This window comes from Pistacia vera, unplaced genomic scaffold (assembly GCF_008641045.1).
Source record: "Pistacia vera cultivar Batoury unplaced genomic scaffold, PisVer_v2 Contig290, whole genome shotgun sequence".
NCBI lineage: Eukaryota > Viridiplantae > Streptophyta > Magnoliopsida > Sapindales > Anacardiaceae > Pistacia > Pistacia vera.
In genome coordinates this window covers 873,035-896,046 of record NW_022196102.1, presented here as the reverse complement: position 1 = coordinate 896,046, position 23,012 = coordinate 873,035, and the positions used below count along the sequence as shown (strand labels likewise).

At 33.7% G+C, this 23,012-nt stretch overlaps 1 protein-coding gene, 2 long non-coding RNA genes and 1 pseudogene across 4 annotated transcripts; all 4 read right to left on the bottom strand.

Annotated features, from left to right (window-relative positions):
• Positions 1 to 3,408: 3,408 nt before the first annotated feature.
• On the bottom strand, positions 3,409 to 5,734 carry LOC116134684. Its single transcript, XR_004128790.1, has 4 exons — positions 5,491 to 5,734; positions 4,550 to 5,100; positions 4,298 to 4,381; positions 3,409 to 4,080 (listed from the first exon to the last, which is right to left on the bottom strand). It is a non-coding gene; the product is annotated as an uncharacterized LOC116134684 (long non-coding RNA).
• A 1,587-nt stretch (positions 5,735 to 7,321) lies between these two features.
• On the bottom strand, positions 7,322 to 8,359 carry LOC116134702 (putative disease resistance protein At4g10780). Its single transcript, XM_031420368.1, has one exon. It carries the CDS (start codon positions 8,357 to 8,359, stop codon positions 7,322 to 7,324), a length of 1,038 nt encoding a protein of 345 aa, XP_031276228.1.
• A 4,573-nt stretch (positions 8,360 to 12,932) lies between these two features.
• LOC116134675 lies at positions 12,933 to 17,150 on the bottom strand (annotated as a pseudogene).
• Positions 17,151 to 20,185: 3,035 nt separating this feature from the next.
• Positions 20,186 to 22,698, bottom strand: LOC116134686. Of its 2 annotated transcripts, none has more exons than XR_004128792.1 (4): positions 22,591 to 22,698; positions 21,836 to 21,903; positions 20,732 to 20,825; positions 20,186 to 20,243 (listed from the first exon to the last, which is right to left on the bottom strand). It is a non-coding gene; the product is annotated as an uncharacterized LOC116134686 (long non-coding RNA). The 2 variants fall into 2 exon arrangements; XR_004128791.1 differs by lacking the exon at positions 22,591 to 22,698 and adding an exon at positions 22,214 to 22,268.
• Positions 22,699 to 23,012: the final 314 nt, after the last annotated feature.

The window sequence follows — 23,012 nt, the reverse complement described above, 5'->3', positions numbered from 1 at the left end:
ACTCTAACAGAATTATTCCAAATCCAATCCACGGATGCCACCTATCCCATGCTTATTGAGTAGAAAAAGTGCCATTTTATCCTCTCTGCCCACTCTTTTTCCTTCTGCTGAAAACGTGCACCAGCGGGGTCTCATCAATCCCTTAAATTATCTGCAGTGAAACACAGGTAGTATATAAAAGGCCCATAACTTTTTTAAAAGCTTGAATCTTTTAATTTTAATGAATCTGGTGGTATATTTATACTTTACATAAAAAATGTTGATTGATTATTTAAATTCTAGGAAGCATTACTTTGTCAGTAAGTATGAGAAGTTTTAACATTCATTAAAGTTGCAAGATTAATAACACACTGAAATTGTAACTGAGAGAAATTAATTAATGTTCTGCAACATAAATGGAGTCCATTCCAACTGGTATGCACAAAGTTTTTCAGGTTCAAATCCTAAAATGAGTAATGTAAATGCAATTCTATCTATTTATAATTTGTAAGAAAATTTTCTTAGACAATCTTTGCAAGTAAAATTTATGTGATTTGGTTGTGGTACAGGTCATACTTTTGTTCTAATCACATTTGAAACTTTGTATCATATAAAGATTTATTTCAAATCTGTTTTGAGGGTCTGAAACATGATGCAAAGCTATGCCTTTACTTTGAGATTCAAAAATGCCTTGAAACAAGAACATATATGTACAATTTGTGCTAAACTAGAGTTGAGAATTCCATTTATAAATTTGTGCCTTCTTAACTATCAAAATATCATTTAAAATAATCTTAATGTATAATGATCCATGTAGTGTTAATGAAATACATGTTTCTTGCCTCATATTATAGCCCTTTATAATATGTGTTTGTTTGCAAGTTTTCTCCCATAAATATCTTTTTGAATTTAGCTCATTACTCTGTAATTGTCGTTATAGCCTTTTGTATTTGGCGTGTTTTCTTCTTCTTGTTCCCTCGTTGTTTTAGGACAATTAATTGTTGTTATAGCCTTCTGTACATTGTTTTCAAAACCGGATCGGAGGGCAACCCGCTCTGATGGCTGGGTCACGGTTCAACCAATCTAACCGGTTGGACCGCTGGTTGAACCGATGGTTTAACAGGTTTAAAATCTAACAAAAACACCCCTGATAAATACCATCAGACCCTATAGGTTTGAAATCTAGCAAACACAACCCTGACCAAATGCAAATCGGCGATCGATTAGGAGAGCAACGGCGACACACCAGGGAGGGTAGATCGGATGATGGGGAGGGCGAATCGGCAGCTAGGAAGTAAAGGCATCGCTGGAAAATGGCATATCGGTGGTGGAAGTCAATGGTCGCGATGGCTTTTTTTGGTGAGATGACTGGATCTTCGTGAACGATGACAAGGGAGCTTGGGAGAAGGTAGATCGGTGGCTGAGGAAGCCTGTCGATGCCGGAGAAGGCCGATCGACGTCGGGAAATGGAAGAAAAATCACGCGGCGAAAGTGGACGACGAAACGTCACGCCACGACTGGGTATGAAGTGTGACAACACCAGAGAAAGTCAGAACTCAGAAGGTGGTTTCCTATAATAAGGGAAGGTGGAAGGTCGTCCAAAAAGGGGAGGTCATTGCCGATTTGCATTTGGCCGAAAGGTGTGTTTGCTAGATTTGAAACATTCAGGGACTGCTGGTAATAATCAGGGGTGTGTTTGTTATATTTTAAACTTTAAACAGTTAAAAAGAGTGACCCGACCCGGAGAAGGCCCCGGGTCCCGGTCCAATCGGTTGGACCGGCCGGTCCGGTCCAATACTTAAAATACAGAAGTTCTGTATTTTAAGTTTTGGTTTTTCAGATGCAAAGATGGACAAAAATTGCATATGCATAAGAGTTAGGTTAATTTTTTATTGATAGAAATGAATCGATGCAGTTTTCTGTTTTTCCAATCTGGAAAATCGATTTTGAATATTATATCACATTTTACAACATTAACAATACTAAGATACAACTCAAAATTTGAATTTTATATTAATTTTTGGAAATTAGATTTAGATCACAATTCAATCAAACCCGGTTTTATTTATTTATTTACTCAGAAAATGAACTTAGTCAAGTCATTTCCAGTGGCAGAAAACACTAGCATACCAAGTAACATTCAGGTTTATTTAAGGGTTTATTGACATTACTTTTTCTTGCAAATATAGAATGTTGGAATATTTGCATAGAAAATCTCCAATTAGCTATGCAATATTTATCACCTCATACTCATGGCAAATTCTGAGAGGTGGTTGCTTTGAAACTGGCCTTTCTTCAGACCACAGCTCCAAATTTACTGTCCCTGTTCCCCAGTGGATGAAACACTTGTAAACCTCCTCGGCGTTAAACAGATTCACGAGTCCCACACCAAGGCACTTATCGACAAGCATCCATTCGCCTGGAATGAAAATCACAATGAAACCTAATGAATCAATAAGAAAAAAACCATTTTGCGGGAAAGCAACAGGGCATTTGATGATTCTAAGCAATGTTTCCTCTTTTGGATTTTATCCGAAGTGCACTAACAACTATAATCACTCACAAACTTTGAAACATTCAAACAAAGACGAAAAAGAACATAACCGGACGCAGATTAGAGATAGTTTCAGATTTCTTCAAGGTATTTCTGAAAAATCTATGAGAAGCACATTCTAACAGAGATGCAAACAAAACTTATTTATGTTAATCCTTATGTTCTCTCGTTTATTGATTTCTCAATGGTCCCCTAATATTTTATTCTAGTTGATACCTTATGGAAATAATGTTAATGAAAATGGTAATAATAATAATAAAATAAAAATAAAAATAAAGAAAATATAAAGTATCAACATTAGGCAGAAGGTCTCCTTCAAAAAACTGTTCCCCAGATTCAAGCCAAACTTCATGCTTAGACCCTGTTACAAACAGAGAACTGATTGTAATTTTCTCATATTGTATTGACAAATTATACATCAATATATAGGAAAATAAAGAACTAATCTAGGAAATAAATAATCTAATCTAGGAAATAAAAAAATCTAACTTCCTATTTTACAGATTTGTTCCTATTATGTATTGATTACAATCCTAATATCCTATTATAGATTTATACACTTAATCATGCAATATCTGTAAGATTTTGCATGNAAAAAATCTAACTTCCTATTTTACAGATTTGTTCCTATTATGTATTGATTACAATCCTAATATCCTATTATAGATTTATACACTCCTATTTTACAGATTTGTTCCTATTACGTATTGATTACAATCCTAATATCCTATTATAGATTTATACACTCCTATTTTACAGATTTGTTCCTATTACGTATTGATTACAATCCTAATATCCTATTATAGATTTATACACTTAATCATGCAATATCTGTAAGATTTTGCATGATTATCTACAACAGAAACAAACTACCTTCAGCAACTTGACATGTACTATCCCTGCTATCAGAAAAATGCAAATATGCATAAAAAGTTCTTGAACATTTAATTCAGCAAGCAAGCATTCCTCCTACTAGAGGTTGAACCAGAGTTTCAGTGAAACCTATAATTTCCATGAAATTTAGATGTTCTAATTGCCACATCTACAAGTTTGTGTTGATTATTCTAGATTCTCTTGATGAGAGATTACAATTTGTTTCCTGTAAAGTAATTCTTGGAATAACAACAATGGGTTTTACTAATTAAAGAGGGTAATAAAAGTTAATATTTTCTCCAAAATTCTAATACGTATTAGAAATAGGAGAATTGAACATATCATTGTAACTGGAAATTGCAATTCAGTGTGCAGCAACAGTGCTTTTCCAAGAGAGACTGAATGACTTATCCTAATATAAAGATGTAGAACAGCTATTCACCATATCATACTTTAATAAGTGGACCAAAGAAAAATCCACCAGGCAAGATGTCCAAATCACTATCTTGCAAGGAAGAGTCAGATGCTGTTTCAATATGGCAGATACAGCTTGATAGGATAGAGCTGTAAGAATAGAGTGAATGCCTTACCAACCAATTGAAACGGTATTCCCTGGGGAAAAATGTAACCCTGAACACCAAAATTTTGAATAGCTGGAACTTGGTGCCCTGCAGCTAAAATCAAAATAATGTTATTTCAGAAAGGAATCGATGACCACCAAAAAAATGTAGTACAGATAGTTACTTTATCATACTTTAGTCAGTGGACCAAAGAAAAATTGACTTGGCAAGATCCAGATTACCATCTTGCCAAACAGAGTTAGATGCCCGTTAAAATATGGCAGATACAACTTGATAGGATAGAGCTGTGAGAATGGAGTGAATGCCTTACTAGCCAATTGAAGCGGTATTCCCTGGGGAAACATGTGATTTTGAACACCAATATTTTGATTAGCTGGAAATTGTTGCCCTGCAGCTATAATCAAAATAATGTTACTTCAGAAAGGAAGAAGTGAATACAATAAATTAAGTCCTCACGCATTGAAACATTACTAAGAGATATGTTTAACAAAATTATACACAGAAAAGAGGGAAAAAAAAAAAACCATTTTAAGCTCATAGAGTATACTTCAGCGACTCTTACCATGAAGAGTTGAGCTCAACCATGAAATTGTGGTCACTCGACATGAAACTTCATAAATCCAATCGTACTTAAAAAGCTACCAGGTCTTACATGCAGTATTAAGATTTAATTATCTATTTTTGGTTTGACAGTCCAAGCTCTCTCACAAGCATTAAATGACATAATGAAACTTCTTTCAAATTTCCTTTCCAAATATCCAATTCCTGTAACTAAAATGTCTTCTAATCTCTAGTCAGCACTTAACCAGCCTCAGAAAACCTGTTTTTGCAACTGCACAGATTTTTGACATCTATATAAAATATTTACAACTTGCAGGAAGTTTCACAGCTCCCCCCATAAGAAAGGCCTTTCAATCCAAGCATCCTCGTAAAGAATGTATGATGTCACTATGCTAACATTTAACTAGCTCACCTACACTAATAACTTCACTGGTAATGTTGCTTCTTCTTGGATAAAAAGAGGGAACCTATGCTCCGCATGACATGCCTTAAATCAGCAAACTTCACCAAATTAATAACTTCACCATGCATGGTTCAGCAGGTATGGAAAATCTGAAATTCAACAACAATGGTGATCAAATTCAAATTCAAACTACACAAAAGCGAACAAGAAATTAAGTTAACCAACATATTTCACAGAACCCATTGCATCATCTAAGGGAGAGTCAAATTCTTCCAAACACGTTAACCAGAATCCAGAATACTATTTCATTTCATCATTTTCTTTTCAATTGTCTTAAGAGGGTTGCAATAAGACAAGCAAACAATATAAAGAAACAAAAAGAAAGGAATCCCAGTTTAAAAAAGATTCAAAAGGGTTGAGAATGTTGGTACAAGAATGTGATTAAAACCACTCAACGTTGAAAGATAAATTAATATAAAAGAGTGATAATTAAATTGAAAAAAAAAAAACAGAAATAAAAAGAAAAAGAAGAGCTTTACCAGAAACAATGAAGAAACGAACAGATGAAATTGAAGGTCAAAGGACTCTAATCTGACCACCACTCTTCTGAAGAGAAACTACCACTGAAATTTATTTGTCGCTGAAACTACCAGTGTATATATGTATTTTGAATCAAAACTCTTTAGATTATTTAGGAAGATTCATAAATTTGATTAATAATGTTATGATAATTTTTTGTGAAATAAAAAAGAGAAGAGTTGGTACCCCTTGAACACCTAAATTACAAGCACACACGCAAAATGAAACTCAATTAGAACGAAAGTCAAAAACTAACGCAGAAGGGCATAAAGGTCATTTTCACTTCCTTTAAACCTTAAAAGTGAAAAAATAAAATAACTTGAACAATTATTTAAAAATTGAAAAATAAAAATAAAAAAAACATGAAAACTTGAAATAAAGATAAAAATTATGAGAAAAAATGAAAAATAAAATTTTAAAGAAATGCAAAAGAATATAATAACTTTGAAATTTAAAAAAAAATGGAAATTTTGAAAAAGCAAAAAAAAAAAAAATTCAGAAAAGAAATAAAAAAGTTATGAAAAAGAAATTAAAAATGAAAAAGAACAAATAATTATTCTTATTGTATGGAAAATTGATCATTCTAATTAAAAGCATTATTAATATAAAAGAAGTAAAAACATTTTGAAAAATAAAAGAAAAATTAGTCATAGTAGGAAAACAAATGATTTAATATTAAATAAATGAGCAATAAGCTTTAATTAATAAACTTTTGCTAAGTGGCGTCAACAGAATCAAATAGTGATAGTGGAAAGAATATAAAATATGGATCAGATCACAAACAATAAATAACCACCAAACACACTCAAACATTATGAATTAATTACCTTTCTTCCACAGCTTCATTCACCATGTATATTTGATGTAAGGCTGTAGGGCGTTTTTTGCATTGGGATTGTCCCACTCCAATGAATTCCACCACTCTTCTGCTACCACGGTTTCTTCAATTGCAGGCAGGGGAAGAGACAGAGGGAGCCTCTTCAGTTTTGGGCAATTGAATACTTCAATTTGTTGGAGAGAATCACAAACCATTACTCCATTACTACTACATATCCTCTTCAATTCTGGAAGACTCCACAATCTCAATATTTTCAATTTAGGAAGAGTTAGTGTGGCATTACTCCTTCCATCTTCCTCACTTTTTTCTTCACCAACATCTATTCTTATTATCTCCTCAATTTCATAACAAAACTTAACATCAATCACTTCTAGGTTTGGTAAGGCCCGCAACAACTTAGCTGACAACTTCTTTAAAGATAGACATTTAGATATGTAGACAGTTTTAAGGTCTGAATACTCTCCTAGAACATCACTTAAGCTTCTTACATTATGGCAATCATGTAGAGCTAGACACTGCAAGTCTTTTGGGGGTGCAACGAAGTTAGACACTTCATTAAACACTACATTTCTATTAACTTCAACTTCTTTGACAAGGGGCCAAAATGAATAACATTCAAACAACGTGCCTTGTATTCCTTGCAATCCCTTTAATGGTAATCCTACCGTAAGACTGTATTTTCTAAGTCTTGGACCTCCACTTCCTAAAGATTTGACATATATCTTAAAGTCTTCTATTTTTTTAAAGCACGCTTCTAAAGTATCTAATTCACTCAATTTTGATACCTCCTCAACCGTTTCTTCTAAAGTTTTGGATCCCCAATACACTCTCAATTTTTTGACACAACTTAATTTAGATAACATCCCAAGTGGTAACTTTTCTAGTTTCATTGAAAAAAGATTAAGGTATCTAAGCTTTTGCAGCATCTCCATACCTTCAGGGACTTCTCTTATTCAAGTTCCCTCAAGGTTCAAATTCTGAAGACACGCCAACTTTGCTAAACAAGGAACATGCTTTAAACCCTCACAATATTGAAGCAACAATGCTTTGAGATTCGTCAAATGAGAGATAGAATCTGGCAACTTCTCGATATTTGTAAAGGAAAGATTGAGAATCGTCAAGCCTTGCATCCTTACAAAAAAAGACTTAGGAATGTCCTTTAAATGAATATTTTCTTGTAGAAGCAAAGTTGAAAGAGCTTGACAATTTGGTGACATATTTGGAGGAATTTCTGATATGTCATTCATCATTAATGAAGCCTTTTCAAGATTCTCTTTCCATTCTTGTTCCCTTGGTAATTCTTGCAATTTCTTTCCAGCTTTTACCATGAATAAAGGACTTATGCTTGTAATGTACAATGCCATGTCTCTTATAAGATCATGCATCTTTACACACCTTCCATCATCAGTAGTCTCCAACAAGCAATTGTTTACAAGTCTATTCAATATAGAATAACCCCCATCGTATGTTGCTTGAATACTACCCCTTTCCTCCACAAGTTCTTCTGCAATCCAATAATCTATTAACTCCTCTTTCGGGATTTGGAAATCTTCGGGATATAGTGCACAATATAGGAAACAATGTTGCACCGTTTTACTCTTCAAGCGATCATAACTGAACTGTAATTGCCCCAGTACATTTGTTTCCATGCCTTTGACACTTTGTATGCTTTTAGACAAATCTTCCACTGCATTCCTCCATTCACAAATGTCATATTCTCCCCTCATGCAACAAGCTATTGCAACAATTGCAAGGGGTACGCCAGCACATTGTTCAACCACAAGTTTCACAATGTCTTTCAAAGCTGGAACTTCAACAATTTTACGTTCCACTTTATTAATGAATAACGTCAATGCCTCATCATCCGAGAGACACCTCACTTTCACTATTTTACAACCCATGAAACGACATACATCTTGTGAACGAGTTGTTATCACTAATTTGCATCCACTATCTTTTGTAGGTTCAGGAATTCCCACTTCCTCAAGCATAATGCTTGCCACATATCATCTAATAACAACACAATCTTTCTTCCTTCCAACATATTCCATAATTTTCCAGCCCGTATCGTTCTATCTTCATCTCTAGGAAGATCTTCTTTCAATGAAGCTACAATTTGATCTTGCAATTTCATAAGATCAAGTGGTTGAGATACAGTGACCCAAATCACCTTTTGGAACTTATCCGTCTCCTTGAGGAGTTTGTTATTGATATGAGTTATTATAGTTGTTTTACCGATTCCCCCCATCCCACAAACTCCTATCTTCATCACCTCATCACCCATCAAATGTTTCCAAATTTCGTTCATGTTTTTCTCCACCGTTGTTTCACCTATGAATGTTGTTGTTGGTAGTACCACTCCAGCAGTTGGAGGTACATCAATAACCAAACTCTCAAATGCACCATTCCGGTGATGTACTAACACTTCTTAAATCTTCTCGTCAACAAGTTTTCCTAGACGAACACGTGAGAAATATTTCACCTTATTAACTTGTCTCTCAATATATCATACTTCCTAATTGATCCTAAAAGTATTTTGCAACCAATTATTGACTTCAGCTTTAGGTAATTTCCCCATATTACACTCTGTGCTCAGCCTTACTTCAACATCTTCCTTTCGCCTATTTAACTCTTCCAATCTTTTTTTCAGAGTTTCCATATTCCCATGAAGCTTCCTATAATATCGAACATATTTGCATAATGGCGGCCCTGTGCATTTTAGGATTTCAATGATTGGCCCTATAATAGCCTCCATTAGTTTGGTCCCTGTACACAAATAGTTAGGGTTGCCACAATATTTTTGTTTGAAGTTGCCATTTTCTACAAGAAATTGTAATGGATTAAACTAAACTAGCAATAGCAAAAGTTAGGTAGGTTTTAATATATTAAATATAAATGCAAGGAAAATTGTTACAAGAGCTAATGGTAGTGTCACAAACAAAAAATGAAGTTATATACAACAATAATATGATTTTATTACAGCTTTATTAAATTAACTACTCTGCTATTCCATTCAAACACACCGCCATAACTAATTAGACAAGTAAATTTATAGAAAAACGTTTCAATTGAATATGGTAGAATTAGGAGGATTTTAAGTTGAAAGAAAAGTTCAAATTTAATTACATTGCTTAATAATTACGAAAACAAAAAACTAAATTTGCAATATAACATATTAATTACATCAAATTTGATAAAAAAATTAATATAGAATTTAAATATGTATTAATCTCGTATAAACTTAGTTGGAATATGGGCATGAAGGAATAATTTTATTGCTATAAGTGGTTTGTTGGCTAAATCTCTAGACAATCAATCATACATATTGCAAGATAATTTAAAATGCAAGAAGCATGATTGTGTAATACAGTGCTTAACCATTTATTGTAAAGAATATGCGAATTTGTTTTCTAAAAATAAAAGAAAATGACAAATGAAACAAAAATTGAATTTCATAGCTTTAATATTAGAGAATAACAAGGTACCTCTTATGAAAATATTACTTAATCTAAAAAGGTGTTTCAGACATCTAAATGATTTTAATACGATTATTAATCAACTGTCATATGTTAAAATTGAATTTGATAATGACGTTTGTGCCTTAATTCTTATGACCATTTTACCAAATAGTTGGGAATCCATAAGACTAGCACGTTAGTAATTTAATAGATAGTGTGAAATTAAAATTTATTGACTTTAGGTGGAGTTGGTAATGGTTCTGGCCATGATGGAGGCTGAGAAGAGAAGAGAAAAAGAAGAAAGAATGATATTTTTGTCTTCACAATGAATATCACTACATTTAACGGAAATTATTAACAGAATATAACGTTTGGTTAGTAAAGTTGTATTTTGAAATCTTTTGGGTGAGAAAGTGTCATTAAGTCATTATTTGGGTAAAAAATTGTTTACTCATATTAAAAAACCCCTGTTGTTAGTAATATATTAGGGTTTCATCCAATTTTAAAAATCAAAAGTCTGTTTTACCCCACTCATCACTTACCAACTTATCCTTCACTCAAATAATCCAATCCACAAAATCAACCTTGAATTTACAATTATACTTTTCAAAGTTACACATTTACATAATAAATATAAATAACCATTTAATTAAATAATAAAAAAATTCAAATTAAAAAAATGAATTTGGTTAAGATAAATGAATTTAACAAAATATGTAAAGATAAATGTTTATTTGAAAAAACTGAAGCAAATGTTTTGAAATTTATATTATGAGATAGACAAAGGCTGGAAAATAAAAATAAATCTCAAAATAATTTTAATTAAGACAAAATCAAAATACTGATTTTTTGGTACTAATCTTTTCTTCCAAAACAATTAAGATTAAATTTTTTAAATGACTCATAAATTGTGTGGAAACTATTCTAGCATTTTAATAATTTTTCAATGATTTATAAATATATTGAGGAATAAAAAATAAATATTGTTTTAAGTTGGTAAAGTGACCAGAGGGTAACACAAACTTTTGAATTTGAAATACTCTAGCATATCACTAACAACTGAAGAGTTTTTAATACTTTCTGAATTTGTTGGATGAGTTTAATATAATTGATCTCACAAGGGTGTAAATAAAATAAACCATTTAGAAATAAAAAAATGTGTCTCAAACCAGGAGCATCAATATTCATTCATGATACCTAGGGTGGGAAAATGTACTTCAGCTTAAAAATTAAATAACCATTATTTACACTTGCCATCCATAATATTAATAGTTAAGAAACAAGAAGTGACACAAAATATTACATGAAGATTAAGTTAGAGAGAAACAAAATAAAATTCAAGTAATATACTACTTATATATGAGAAGCTTATAAATAACATTAAATAATAATAATAAGGATCATATTATGCACTCTTTCGAATAGTGTTATCTAAGGGTAATAATAAAATCCTTTTAAAGAAATCAAAGTTATTGTACCTGAACTAACGGTAGCTTTGATTTTTAAATATTGTGAAAGATAGATCTGCCAAGAATCTTGTTGAAGGCAAGAAGTAAATGTTATTAACTTTTTTTTAAGAAGTGAAATTCAGGGTGTTCAAAATCACAGCTTTCTGAGCAGACCAAACACAGATCCAAAACAACAATGTAAACCCAGTTACAAAAAGCAAGATCACAAGGTAAAAAGTGAGAACCCATCAAGAAAAACACAAGAAAACTAAAAAAAAAAAGTACCTGATTTCAAGGATCGAAACTGCAAGAGCCTTGCTTTTTTCAATTTATTTGCTTTTGCAGTGAAAAAGAGAGCTCTTTGTTAGAAACAGTATATAGATTTCAGAGAGAATAAAGAAGAATCGGAAAGATGTTTTTCATTCAGTAAGTCTTCTTGTTTACATCCACTGACAATTACAATCAATTGTGTGTGGATGTACACAAAAGATGACAATATGCAGAATTTTGTCCTTATATGGGACCCAAATCTTAGTATTTCTTTTTTTTTTTTATTCATTGAATCAAATTTTTAAAAATAAAATTTATGAGAAAATAAAGATACGAACAGAGCAATCTCCTCTCTCATCTGCTCAAAGAAAAAAGTCAGTAATTAAGCACAAGAATTTAATGTGTGTCTATCCGTGACGACGTTGAATAAAGGCGCTTCAATTTTTTTACAGGAAAAACAAGTGTATGTTGATAGGTGGTAGGAATGAATTAATGAATGGAATTAAATTTCTTCTTTAAGAGTGGAACCCGCTGCCTTGTGCCTCTTAAAGAAGAAAGATCAATATATTAAAAGCCCTCAACTTTGAAACAGGTACATTTCATTAGTTACAAAGAATTGATAAAAATATCAAACAACATAAGTGCTTTNCTTAATCAATAATATGGCTATTTAGTTAACATTTCAAAACTTGATAGCCTTTTAATTAAATGTAAACTTCAAATGTCTTTTTAATAACTTCCCCCGTTTTTGAAGGCTTTAGTATTTATTGGTATCTATGTGATCTTTTATTGAAACGATGCGTTTAATGGGAGTGGTATTTTTGTAATTTGGTGAAACTTTAAAGATACCAACATAATTAATTAATTGAATATAATTATTCTTATAGTATCATAATTGATCATTCTAATTAAATTTAAAAGCATTAATTGTAGAGAATATAAAAGAAGTAGAAACATTGTCGCTAACCTGGCAGTGTTGTGGGCAGTGGGGCACACGTTGGGTCAAACTATTATCTATTTAATTGAAACGATGCGTTTAATGGAAGTGGTGTTTTTGTAATTTGGTGAAACTTTAAAGATACCAACATAATTAATTGAATATAATTAAAAAGCATTAATTGTTATTAAGCAATAAATAACAATTAATGATATATTACTATATTAATAAAAACATTTTGAAATATAAATTAAAAAGCATAATTAATTGTTTTTAAGCATTATTAGTAACAATTAATTGAATATAAAAGAAGTAAAAACAATTAAATATTTTGAAATATGGCATTTTGTTATTCAAGCAGCAAATAATATTACTATATTATTCAAATGATTTAATTTTAAATAAATGAGCAATAAATAATATGTTATTAATAAATTCTTGCTGAGTGGCATCAAAATTTAATCTACGGAATCAAATAGTGATAGTGAAACAAAAGAAGTCAACGATGAATCAGATCACAAACAAGAAAGAACCACCAAACACAGTCAACATTATGAATTAGTGGGCAGGGCACGGAATTTAATTACCTTTGTTCCACAGCTTCAATAATCAATATATTTGATGTAAGGTTGTAGGGCGTTTTTTGCATTGGGATTGTCCCACTCTAATGAATTCCACCAGTCTTCTTCGACCTTGATTTCTTTAATTGCAGGCAGAGGAAGAGATAGAGGGAGCCTTTTCAGTTTTGGGCACCTCCATACTTCAATTTGCTCGAGAGAATCACAAACCATTACTCCATTGCTACTCAATTTTGGAAGATCCAACAATCTCAATATTTTCAATGTAGGAAGAGTTAGAGTGAATCCCATGGTATTACTCCTTCCATCTTCCTCACTTATTATCTTCTCAATTTTAGAACAATCATTCACCTCTAATCTTATTATCCCCTTAAGATCTGAATACTCTCCTTCGTTAGACAGAACATCACTTAAGCTTCTTACATTATCGCAATCATGTAGAGTTAGACACTGCAAGTCTTTTGGGGGCGCAACGAAGTTACCATCAAACACTACATTTCTATCAGCATCAACATCTTCGGGCCAAAATAAATAACAAAAATACCACATGTTTTGTTTTCTTTTAGAAGCTAATCGTGGTGATCCTACCGTAAGACTGTATTTTCTAAGTCTTGGACCTCCACTTCCTAAAGATTTGACATATATCTTAAAGTCTTCTATTCTTTCAAAGAACGCTTCGAAAGTATCTAATTCACTCAATTTTGACGCCTCCTCAACCGTTTCTTTCGAAGTTTTGGATCCCCAATACACTCTCAATTTTTGGACACAACTTAGTTTAGATAGCATCCCAACTGGTAACTTTTGTAGATACCTTGAAAAAAGATTAAGGTATCTAAGCTTTTGCAGCATCTCCATACCTTCAGGGACTTCTGTTATTCGAGTTCCCTCAAGGTTCAAATTCCGAAGACACACCAACTTTGCTAAACAAGGAACATGCTTTAAATGCTGGCAATATTGAAGCAACAATGCTGTGAGATTCGCCAAGTGAGAGATAGAATCTGGCAACTTCTTGATACTGGTGTAGGAGAGATCGAGCATCATCAACCTTTGCATCCTTACAAAAAAAGATTCAGGAATACTTTTATAAAAAGCATTTTCTCGTAGAAGCAAAGTTGAAAGAGTTGGACAATCGGGTGACATATTTGGAGGAATTTCTAGTATGTTATTCATCATTAATGAAGCCTTTTCAAGATTCTCTTTCCATTCTTGTTCCCTTGGTAATTCTCGCAGTTCCTTTCTAGCTTTTACCATGAATAAAGGACTCATGCTTGTAATGTACAATGCCATTTCTCTTATAAGATCATGCATCTTTACACACCTTCCATCATCGGCAGTCTCCAACAAGCAATTTTTTACAAGTCTATTCAATATAGAATAACCACCATCATATGTTGCTTGCATACTAGCCTTTTCATCTACCAGTCCTTCTGCAATCCAATAATCTATTAACTCCTCTTTCGGGATTTTGAAGTCTTCGGGATATAGTGCACAATATAAGAAACAATGTTTCACCTTTTTACTCTTCAAGCGATCATAACTAAACTGTAATTGCCTCGGTACATTTGTTTCCATGCCTTTGACACTTTGTATGCTTTCAGACAATTCTTCCAATGCATTCCTTCTTCACAAATGTCATATTCTCCCCTCATGCAACCAGCTACTGTGACAATTGCAAGGGGTAAACAAGCACATTGTTCGACCACAAGTTTCACAATGTCTTTTAAAGTTGGAACTTCAAAAATATTAACTTCCACTTTATCAATGAATAATGTCAATGCCTCATCATCTGAGAGACACCTCATTTTGACTATTTTACAACCCATGGAACGACATACATCTTGTGAACGAGTTGTTATCACTAATTTGCATCCACTGTCTTTTGTAGGTTCAGGAATTCCCACTTCCTCAAGCATAAATGCTTCCCATATATCATCTAATAACAAGACAATATTTCTTCCTTCCAACATTTTCAATAAGTTTCCAGCCCGTATCCTTTTATCTGCATTTCTGGGAAGATCTTCTTTCAATGCATCTGCAATTTGATCTTGCAATTTCATAAGATCAAGTGGTTGAGATACAGTGACCCAAATCACCTTTTCGAACTTATTCGTCTCCTTGAGGAGTTTGTTATTGATATGAGTTATTACAGTTGTCTTACCGATTCCCCCCATCCCGCAAACTCCTATCTTCATCACCTCATCACCCATCAAAAGTTCCCAAATTTCGTTCATGTTTTCCTGTGCCGTTGTTTCACCTACTAATATTGTTGTTGGTAGTACCAGTCCAGCAGTTGGAGGTGCATCAATAACAAAACTCTCAAATGCACCATTTTGGTGATGTTCTTTCACTTCTTTAATCTTCTCGTCAACAAGCTTTCCTAGACGTGCACGTGAAAAATATTTCACCATATTAACTTGTCTCTCAATATCTTCTACTTCCTCATTGATCCTCTCAGTATTTCGCAACCAATTATTGACTTCAGCTTTAGGTAATTTCCCCATATTACACTCCGTGCTCAACCTTAGTTCAACATCTTCCTTTCGACTATTTAACTCTCCTAATCTTCTTTTCAGAATTTCCATATTCACATAAAGCTTCCTATAATATCGAACATATTTGCATAACGGCGGGCCTGTGCATTTCAGAGTTTCAATTATTGGCCCTATGATAGCCTCCATTAGTTTGGTCCCTGTACACAAATAGTTAGGGTTGCCTCAATATTTTTGTTTGAAGTTACCATTTTCTACAAGAAATTGTAATGGATTAAACTAAACTAGCAATAGTTAAAGTTAGGTAGGTTTTAATATATTGAATATAAATGCAAGGAAAATTGTTACAAGAGCTAATGGTAGTGTCACAAACCATCAAAATAATGATTTTTGTTACTAATCTTTTCCTCCAAAACAATTAAGATTAATTTTTTAAATGACTCATAAATTGTGTGGAAACTATTCTAGTGTTTTAATAATTTTTAAATGATTTATAAATATACTGAGGAATAAAAAAGAAATATTGTTTTAAGTTGGTAAAGTGACCAGAGGGGTAACACAAACTTTTGAATTTTAAATTGGATGAAACTCTAGCATATCACTAACAACAGAGGAGTTTTTAATACTTTCTGAATTAACTGGATGACTTTAATACTAATTGATCTCACAAGGGTGTAAATAAAATAAACCATTTAGAAAAAAAAAAAAAAAAAAATGCGTCTCAAACTAGGAGTACCAATGTTCATTCATGATACCTGGGGTGGGAACATGCAATTCAGCTTAAAAATTGAATAACCTTTATTTACACTTGACATCCATAATATTAATAGTTAAGAAACAAGAAGTGACGGAAAATATTACATGGAGATTAAGTTAACAAGAAACAAACAATAAAATTCAAGTACTTATATATGAGAAGCTTATAAATAACATTAAAAATAATAATAATAATAATAACAAGGATCATATTACGCAACTGTTTACAATAATGTTATCTAATCAAAGATAACGTACCAGAATTAACTGTTTACAACTTTGATCTTTAAATATGATGAAAGATAGACGAGCCAAGAAGCTTACTGAAGACAAGAAGAAATAGTTAATTAAGTAAATGTTATTAATTCCTTTTAATAAGTGAAGTTCAAAGGTGTTCAAAATCGTTTCATTCTTTGAATCAAACCGGAAAACCAACTCAACTAAAGAATCCAAACCGAAACTGAAAAGGTTGATTGCTTGAACTGGTTTTAAACAAAACCGAAAAATCGGTTCGAAAAAGCGATTAACCGGGTTTTAAACAAAATAAAAAAATTAAGCAGTAACTTTCTTAATTTCTTAATTAACTTTATCACCCCCACCTGCTTTTCTAGAAGACTAAGCCAAAACATACATCTTCTTTACTATTATTTCTTGATTTATATGTGTTCTCTCCCAGAAGCCATACAGCATATCATCAAATGCTTAACATTTTATATATATAAATAAAGCAAGATCACAAGGTAAAAGAGTAAGAACCCATCAAGAAAAACACAAGAAAAATAAAAATAGGTACCTGATTTCAAGGGTCAAAACTGCAAGAGCCTTGCTTCTTCAATTTAATTGCTTTTTCAATTTAATTGCTTTTGTAGTGAAAAATAGGGCTCTTTGATAGCTGAATTGTATATGTTAGAAATTGTATATAGGTTTCAGAGAGAATAAAGAAGTTTTTCATTCAGTCTAGTCTTCTTGTTTACAGCCAATGTCTGTGTCTTTAAATGACTAATCACTATGACCAATTACATTGTGACATCTGGACTTACTATTCACTAATCATTCAATAGTATTATACTAGATGTTAATGTTTGTATAAAGAGAGAGAGAGAAAGAGAGTATAAAAATGAGCACCAAAATAAAGCTGCCCACAAGATTAGCATAGTAAATTCATTTCCATCATAATACATAGTTTTTGCCGCCCAGAAGATGCTTGTCTGTGGATGTACACAAAAAATTCTTTCAATAAAGTAGTAGTGAAATGATGTTTTCATTGAAACTTGTCAAAAGTTTGCGTCAAATTGTCAAAAAGGTGTTCAATTATGTAAAATGAGGTGCTCTATTCGTTAATTTGGTGCCAACGGTTTAGCTTTACAGAGACCACGCGGTGTTGAAAAGAGCGAATAGCATTTAGCAGTACTCAAGAAAATATTATTTGCTCTAAAAGTATCATATTTATCTTTTAAAAGTAAGTAGAAATGTCCCCACTCACCGTGGATAGCGAAAATTATCTTTCAAAAGTAGGTTAGATTCAGAATTATTTGCTATGATGTTTTCATTATTTTTGTTTACGCCGAATGAACTTTTTACCCCAATCTATTGTAAAAGATCACTTCACACCCCCCCCCCCCCCCCCCCCCCCCCCCCCCTCTTTTCTCTTTATTTCATAAACGTCCAATGTTACTCCCATTTTTTTGAATTTAGACCATAAAACTTAACTATGAAAGGGTATTTTTGTCTATTCATCTCGCGTATATAACATTATGGAGATAGAGATCCCATTATAACATTCGAGTAAACAACTTTTTCCCACTCAAATAATGGCCTAATGACATTTCCCACCCATGAACTTTTAAAACACCACTTTACTACCCAAATATTATATTATGTTAACAATTTCCGTTAAATACAGTGATTTTCATTGTGAAGACGAAATTAACCTGTAACCGAGCTCACCCCACCCATTTTCACCCTCTAATTGCTGAAAAATGTCCACTTTTTTTTTTCTGCAAACTCTTATCTTTTAGGCTTGTTTTCGGCCAATGGCACACCGAAAATTCACCCTTCCACCACCACTGGAACACCCTTCATGCCCTCCTCAAAATCCACCATCCAATCAACTTTCCCCACTCCCTGTTTACCATCCATGATCGTTTTTTGGACGTCCATTACATGCTCGTAAAAATTCCCCAACCAACCTACCCCTCTCTTGCCCGTGAGCACGCGTAGCTTGCAAGTTGCTCATAGACCACCTCTCATCACTACCCATCCCTTCCAACAGCCACAACCACCACTCCAGCAGCCTTTACACCACCCCCACCCACTTTTCTAGCCCTTAATTGACCCAAAACAACAACCAAACACCCACTTGCCAACTGTTCGACAAAAGGCCCTGACCAACCAACCAAAACACACTCTACCAAGTGGGCTTGAATAGGAAACCCTCTTTTTCTTCTCTTCTCTTCTTAGCCTCTTCATTGTCAGTAATTGCAATAAGCATTGAGAGTGCCAGAGACTGAAAAATCAACAAACAAACCACAAACAATAAGGTGGGAAGCTTCAATCGTTGGCAATTGGTGAGTAAATAGGATAAAAAATGTTGGGAGTTTTAGAGAGGAAGAGCTGGTGAGCCACTTTTTGATAAAGAAATTGACCAGAAAAGCACACGGTTGGTTTGTGTGATTCTTGCCCTTTTCCGACCACTTTGGCATTGGAAATCCCTTTTAAGACAACCAATCAACTCACTGGCCTCCCATCTCCAAAACCCTCAACCTTCCTGATGCCAACTGCACGCCATTCGCCACTCTCCACCACCTAGGGTTTCACTATTTTTGCATCGAATCCGCCTGATTTTGGTGGCCAAAATCCAATCTTCCACCACCCTTTCAACCTTTGATATCCGCTCTTCAAAACCCCTCAAACTCTAGTACTTGGTTACTTTCCATTCGTCGACCGTGAATTGCCGCGCTTCACCATTCGTTCTCTTCTGGAATTTTAAATTTTGATTTCAGATGCAAAATGTTAATTGACCATCCTACCCTCACTTATAATTGACCTTTGACCATCTTGCCCTTCCTCACAATGAAAATTACTAAAAGATTTGTACTTTGGGTAGTAAAATGATATTTTAAAAGTTTGAAGGTGGAAAGTGTCGTTAAGCCATTTTTTGGGTGAGAAAAATTTGTTAACTTAAGTCTGTCCAAGTGAGTTTAATTTTACTCTAGCCCATGAAGATTGATTTCTCAGGCCCAAAAAAGAAAGCTTTTCAGGGCCACAATAGAAGTCCATAATCAATTCCATATAACAAATTGATTTCTCTTACAAGCTTGTAATTGATCATTTGCAGAAAATTTATAAGATTTCATGCTTATAAATAAATCGAAACAAAATCTTGCTTATCCTGTCTTCCCTTAATCATGTAGTGCTCAGTCCCTAACAAATTCAGCCCTGGATTTAACATTTTTCTTTTTCTATATAATCTGCTTAGATGTCATTTGACATGTGATAGGATAGGAGATCTTATGTTTAGCTAATTATCCTTAATTCCTCCTCTTGAACTGTGCTTTTCATTAGTTATCCTCTACTTTATTTGCACTGATTTTGGTTCTTAATCATGACTTGAGATCTGAAAATTGAGTTTGTGGTCCCATATATTAGTACTATTTACTAATCTCAGGGAGCTTGGTGTTGCTTGTGCAGGTACACATACTCGTGGATAATCTGGATATTGCAAATACAAACTCTGTTAATTTGAGGGCTGCATTGTCTTCTTCTCTTGCCCTCCAAATTCACACAGGTTTGCTTCCATGTTACTGCTCATTCATTTTAGAGTTGCTAGAGTTATGATTAGGTCTTTGATTGTGCAGGAAGATCTGTTTGCCTTCTATATATGGGAGATTTGCGTATGCTTTTTGCAGAAGACAAAAACAAGGTACAGCTTGATCACACCTATATAAATGTTATATGGGGAAACAATAAAATTAGAAAGAAACAAACAATAAAATTCAAGGAATATATTTATAAATGAGAAGCCTATAAATTCTTTCTAAACGAAGTGGATGAGTTCTATACTAATTGATCTCACAAGGGTGTAAATAAACAAACGAATGAAAAATCTCAACTGCTCAAATAATAAACCTTCAACTTACAATGCAAGGGAATTCTGGATTCTAAGCTTTCGCTCAATTTCTCAATTTTCAATTGCTCGTTAAGAACATGTGTAGCAACACGAGAAGCACTTCATGTAAATGAAAGCTCATTTTGCATAGCACAAACAAGAATAAACAGATTTTCCAATTTTTATCTTTGCATTGGACCAACTATAACCCCCAACAAGAATGTACCAAAAGACAAGCCCTACCCACTAAAACAAATCATACTTTAAGAATGAAAACCAAAAGCAGCTCTATTTCTGAGAAAAATCCAAGAACACATACTTGACTCGACTAGTAAATAGCAGCTCCAAACCAAGCTCCAATAACAGCTCCATGGGCTGGTAGACAAATCATATAGTCTACAGATCCATTTGGCCTAAAGAGTAAATAGATTCAAATTCACATCAGCGAGTAAAAATTGTAGGACCACTTCAACTAACTGATTTCATTCAATATTTTCATTTATTGAGCTTCATTAAGTTTAAGAAAAATACAATAAAGTTCCTCATCCAATAAAGCATGAGAGAAAACAGAAACAAAGCTAAAACAAAACACAAATCCTATTACTATCAATGTGTACTTCTCTTGTCAGTTTAATGGACGTCTGTGAAAACACACTCCAATTAATGGCGGAGTCCAACATGCAGACTCCATGAACAAAATTGAGGGAAGCTAAATTATGATTTCACCCCAAGATTTGGTACAAACACATCACAACCTTGTATGCATCCTGTTAGGATCCCACATTGAAAGGGAAAAGGGTGGGCATGTGGGTTATAAAGGTTTGGGCACCCTCCCTTGGCAAGCCGATTTTCCAAGGTGAGTTCTACCCAAGCCCATGAAAGACCCATGGCCCAGCCCAAATTGTTGAGTTATTGGAGTGGGTTCCTATCAATTGGTATCAGAGCATGATCCTGCGCCTATGTGACAGCGCACGCGTGGCAGGCTGACCCGTGGCAGGCTAACCTTGGGCCCGGGCTGCTACTCCGAGAAAGGGCATGGAGACCCGAGGGAAAGGGGATCCGCGTAGTCACCCAAGGGGTAAAGAGGCCGACGGGGGTAAAGAGGCCGACGTAGACGTCAGTTGCGGAAGCGTGGTGGAATGTTAGGATCCCACATTGAAAGGGAAAAGGGTGGGCATGTGGGTTATAAAGGTTTGGGTACCCTCCCTTGGCAAGCCGGTTTTCCAAGGAGAGTTCTACCCAAGCCCATGAAAGACCCATGGCCCAGCCCAAATTGTTGAGTTATTAGAGTGGGTTCCTATCACATCCTAAACCTAGTAATTATTGTGCAATTATATATCCTTTTCAATAAATGAAACATATACTGCACGAATTAATGCCTAAATACAGAGAATAAACCACCAAGATATGTGCAAAGGCTTACTTCGTATGTGCGAATATATGTAGCCAATCTTCCCACGACGAACCATATACCGAAGCAGCAGGCACAAACTGCCAATACACAAGATAAAAAATCAGTAATATATAATAGGATAACACAAATGAAGTCTGACAAAACTCAAAGCAGCTAACTTGTTGCCACTGTGCACACACACACACACACATATATATACTTTAGAGAGTAATAATAATATAAAAGATATTGAACGAAAACTTCTTTCACATAACATTTGTGACATTTTATATCTGCAATGTATGTGCAGCATTATATACAGGACATAAGGTTTAATTCAACAGACTTCCAACCACAATTTCCTAGTTATAGTACAGCAGGAAAAACCAAAAGGAGTCATGTACTTACAGTGAACAGTGACATTAAAAGAGACCAATTAAAGGTATTTGTCATATACCCATATCCAATAAGAAAGAGACATGATCAATGCACATTTTGTTCCAAAAAAAAAAAAAAAAACCTTAATTTTATTAAAACCAATAAACAATTAATCTACAAGTTATTTATGGTTAAATACATTTAATACAAAATTATCTTGGCACATTTTGTCTCCACAATTTTGAAAACAAAGTCACAGTTGAAAACAAATTTTTGAAATGAATTCCCCACCCAACTTATCCATTATATTAAAGTTTTACTTTCTATTTTGGGAGAAAGGCAAAATTCAGAAAGTTTTATAAGGAAACAGGAAAGCCACTTGTAGAACATGTAGGGGCTTTGTGTACCTGACAGTGAAGAAAGTTGTTGTTTAAGGAACTATGAGTGAACCCATTTTGACCTCAACTGTGGCTTCTGTTTTCATAATAACAGTAAAAGGCACAAATTTTTATCCGCCCTTGTTTCACATACTAAATGCCCACAGGTGCACAAAAAGCAATAGCTCCTAAAGCATTTACAAGAGCCCCTACAAAGAAGAAGATGGATCAGTTATTTTACGTTATGCAGAAAAAACAAAGGGAACAGACCCTTGCCTAAAAATAAAGACACGCACGAGATTTTAAACAAAACATACATGATCCTTTTGTTTTACCAAGCATTGTTACAAGGTAGTGCTACTCTAAACCAAGCTATATTTCTATAAATGCTGACACAAGACTGTTACACTATAATCCAAAGCTAAAAACATGACTTGGAGATCACTCATTTT